Raw genomic sequence first — 4115 nt, 5'->3', positions numbered from 1 at the left:
CGGGCAGCTCCCTGGCGCCTGCCTGGGGAGGGAGCCACGGCTGTGAGGAGCTTCTGTCACCATGTGTGCTCATCTTGTGTATGTGTGCTTCCTTTTAGGAACTCTTTGATATAAACCAGCACCACTTAAACGTGATCGGAGTCGGCCATCCCTCCCTGGACAGGCTGTGCCGGGTGACAGCGTCCCATGGCCTGCACAGCAAGCTGACCGGGGCTGGCGGGGGTGGCTGTGGCATCACCCTGCTGCGACCAGGTCAGTAACCCTCTGCTCACTCTGGGCATCCTTCCCCCGTTCCGTTAACCCTCCCGGGGGGTCGGGTTTGGAAGCAGAGGGATATGGTGCCAGCCCTCGTATGGCTGTGGTGGGATGTGAAGCCGTGTCGGGAGCGTGGGATGGTGTCTGGCAGAGCCGCCTGGCACTGTGGCTTGCAGTGTTTCCTACAGGGGTGATTCAGTGTGTTCATTTATGTGTGTCAGACCCTCAGGGCATTGGCCCCATTCCAGGGGGCACGTGTTTTACCGTGCGATGGCCCGTTCAGTCTCCCTGCAGTGGCCTAGCTGACTAACCGGCTGCTCTTGCCTTCCTCTTGGCAGACACCTCCCCGCTGGCCGTGGAAGCAGCCAAGCAAGACTTATGTGCCTGTGGATTTGAATGCTGGGAGACCAATATCGGGGCCCCTGGAGTGACCCTGCACTCCTCCTCGTCTTTAAGCGCCGAAGTGCTGCACATGCTCTCCGAGAGTTAAGCTTCTGCCTCTGGCAAGACTGAGCTCTTGGCAGCGTGTCCCTGTCCTCGGAGCGATAACTCTGTGTGCCTGGATGCCTGGAAACTTCTCTCCCCCTCTCCTGTGTGGCTGGGGGCTTCTAGACATGGGTCTGGGAGTGGGGGCTACGATGAGGAGCTGGGAGCAACTGCTTGCACTTGGTCTCGGTGTCAGTTTGACCCAGGCTCTCAAATACCTGTTTTGAATTTACTTACTCAACTGCTGTGCTAATCCCAAGGGGCGGGAGGAGAGGGTCTTGGCTGGATTCCAGAGCGGATAATGACACTTTGCTGGGTTCTGCTGCTTCAGATGCATGTGGTGTCTCTTCCCTTCTCCCTTGGTGTCCTGCGAGGGCGGACAGCGAGGCTGGCAAGGTGGATGTGCAGAGAGCTTTGACGTTTTTGGGTGAAAAGCATCTTGGCAGCTCAGGGCTTGACACTCAGGTCTCTGTTTCTCCTGGACTGCAGTTCATGGTGGAGAGGAAACCTTTCAATGCAGCTCTTACCTGCTACTGATCAAGAGTTGGATAATTAAAATGAAAGAAACAGAACATTTCTAATGAAATTATCACTGTTTTCACTCCTTCCCATGATCTGCCTGGGCTGATGAACAGTGTCCCGTGACCAGGCTCTGGTTTGTGTTCACGTGCTCGAGATCAGGTTCAGACAGTGACAGTCACCTGCAGGGACGGTGGCCAAAGGCAAGGAAAGTCTGCAAAGCTCCACGTGCGGTAGCTGCTCTGGCATCTCTCCCACTTCAGGCTTAAACGAGCATGTCCTTGCCCTGCCTGTTGTTGGGTGTGTAAGACACAGGACTGCTGGGGCGGGGGGTGGAGGGGGGTCAGTCACACAGCAAGGCGCATTTGGTTTAGTTTCAAGTCATTGGTTTTAAGAGGGGGGGGAAGAAAGAACCCAAAACACCCCCATCCTCAAAAGCTGACCATAACTTGCAATTGGCAAACTATAAAACCTAAATGCATTTAAACTTATTATGCAAATGTGAATGCAGTTTTTACTTTTGAAATTTTCATGAGTTGTACCGCGGAACTAAAGGGAATTGGGAGGTGAGTGTCTGAAGCCAGAGTGTCTTGAAGTGATAAGCTGACTCTTAGTGGCTGTGGTCTCTTCTGTACCTGCCAAAGAGATTTTATTGTTGTTTTGTTTGTCTGGGATTTTGGGGGGTTTTTTAAGTGTAGCTCTGTTCAAGAAGTGCTTCATTCGAAGCTGAGTAATAAACTGGCAGAGGTGGGGGCAGCTTGCCTTCCTCTCCCAGTGTGGGAATAACAAAAAAAAAGTTCAAGTCTGAGAAGTTGAGATGTAGTAGCTCTAAAATCCAGGCGTGGTAATGACCAGCTTTAGTTCACTGATCGGATGTAAAACTGTCTCTGGTTTTAATAAACTGATGGGGTTTATGTGCAAAGTGTTCTTTGATAATTATGCTGGATACAAAAGGAAAAAAGCACCTTACACTGCTTCAGTGAAAACAGGCTTCAGATGCTGGGTTCCTACATGTCTAATTACAATTCCAATTTGCATCTGAGAACGGCTTTACACTAATCACAAGTCAGAAAGCCTGATAAATAATTTACCATTTTCTAATACAGTGTAATCAATGTGAGTATCTGGAAGCGTGTTGACTCTCTAACCGCTTAGTGTGTCTGTAGCTGCTGCTGGTTAGCACAAAGAGATGCCAAATCCAGCGCGAAGGAACTTCGCTTCAAAACAACGTCTGGGGCTGATCCTCGTTAGCTGCCTTCCTTGGAAGGTGGCCTCGCTGTCACGGTGTGAGTGCTGGAGGAGTACGGAGGAGAAGAACAGAATAAAATTTTTGATTTGCTGGTTTAAATCATATTTAAAATCAGTGATTGAGATAGTTACTGTCCCGCTGAGCTGCCCCTGTCCTGCACTATGCTGAGTGTGCTGTCCCTGCTTTGGTTTTCAGCTCTGCCCAGAACATGCGTCGTGGGATCCCGCAGCCTGGGATGCTTTTCCCTGCAAACTTCCACCCTCCTCTTGCTGGCCTGTGGTTTATTTGTGGGTGTGTTGGAGGCGCAGAAGTGACACAGAGAAGGATGGTAGCTGAGACGTGAGTGATCCGAACTGCGGCGGGGTGCAGCGTTGTGGCACGCTTGGCGGGTGCTTCCCTTCCCGGGAAGGCTCCGGCCACCTCCAGAGGTTTCCTCCAGCCTCTGTTCATCCCGCTCTGCTCCCTGCCAGAGCAGAGGTGGGCGATGTGGCACCACCTGCCCTGTCCTTGGCACGGGTGGGCAGAGGGTGACCCCGGGCTGGGGTCTGTGAGGCTCTGCTGTGGGAAGGGACCGGCTCTGCGCTGGCCCAGGGGGTGCCCACCCCAACTCCAGGGCTTTGCCAGAGCCCGGCTGTGCCTTCCCTGTGCCGCGGGGACCAGAACTGCCACAGTCAGCAGCTGGAGCCAGTCCCGGTTTGTCAGAACGCATCCATCTGCGAGCACGGGAGCGCCTGCTCCCTCCTCGCTGTGTTCTCCCTCCCGGCTCAATCAGGGGCTTTGCAGAGGCATCGCTACAACCCCTGTGATAACCGAGGGGGCATTTGGCACACACTGACCCTAACTTTCACCCGAGAGTCACCTCTTTGGTTGCACCAACTTGCAACCTCCTCCTATACCTCCTGGAGCTTTGCGCACTGGCTTTGCAGCCTGGGACAGACCCCCACCAGGACTCTCATGCCCCACGGGTGGGTGCAGAAGGAGGCACAGCCCTGTCTCTTCCTGCAGTTTGTTACTTCAGGAGCAAAGCTGAAGCACAAATTAAGCCGAGCGAGCGTGTTCTCCCCATGGACCCATCCCCTCCTCTCCCCCTGCCGCGCTACAAACACGCGAGTGCTCTCCCGGCTGCGCTGCCCCGTCTGCTCTCCCCAGTCGTGTTTTACGGATGTGCAGCGGAGCAGCGATTGCTGCTGAAGGATTAGCCTGGTAATTTGGCTAATTTTTCTTGAGCTTCATTTTTCACATTATGAGCTTTGCAGAAAGACTAACGATCCTGGGTTTGCCTCTAATAGCCAGCGCGGGAGCTGTGAGGGGAAGCTGTGCTCCATCTTTTTTAAAAAAAAAAAGATGCACCGAGGTGTTGGGGAATGTGCCCGGCTGGCGTGGGTGAGTGGGGGCTGCAGGCGGCCTGGCTGGGGGAGACTGGGGGGTTTTCCTCTGCTGTGGGACCCCACAGTAGCTGGGGGATACCCATGTTTCTTGCCAGCAAAAAGGAAAACACTTTGTATAAAAAAAACCTTTAAAAATCTTTATTTTTCTTCCCAGCCTGTGGATGCTGCCAGGCAGTGGCGGGGGGTCTCTCACTTTCCCGGGGGGGCCTGTCCCCCAC

General features: G+C 53.6%; 1 protein-coding gene across 1 annotated transcript in view; it reads left to right on the top strand.

Moving 5' to 3' along the window:
• Positions 1 to 745, top strand: part of MVK (mevalonate kinase) — a gene marked incomplete at its 5' end in the record, with an annotated part of 11508 nt that extends 10763 nt beyond the window's left edge. Inside the window, 2 exons of the mRNA XM_010077413.1 lie at positions 99 to 252; positions 594 to 745. Of these exons, the coding sequence (XP_010075715.1) occupies positions 99 to 252; positions 594 to 745 (306 nt within the window). The remainder of the gene's footprint in view (positions 1 to 98; positions 253 to 593) is intronic.
• Between the last annotated feature and the right edge of the window lie 3370 nt (positions 746 to 4115).

Source organism: Pterocles gutturalis, unplaced genomic scaffold (assembly GCF_000699245.1).
Source record: "Pterocles gutturalis isolate BGI_N339 unplaced genomic scaffold, ASM69924v1 scaffold43673, whole genome shotgun sequence".
Classification (NCBI taxonomy): domain Eukaryota; kingdom Metazoa; phylum Chordata; class Aves; order Pterocliformes; family Pteroclidae; genus Pterocles; species Pterocles gutturalis.
The sequence above is the reverse complement of the archived record's forward strand: the minus strand, read 5'-3'. Positions and strand labels throughout refer to the sequence as shown.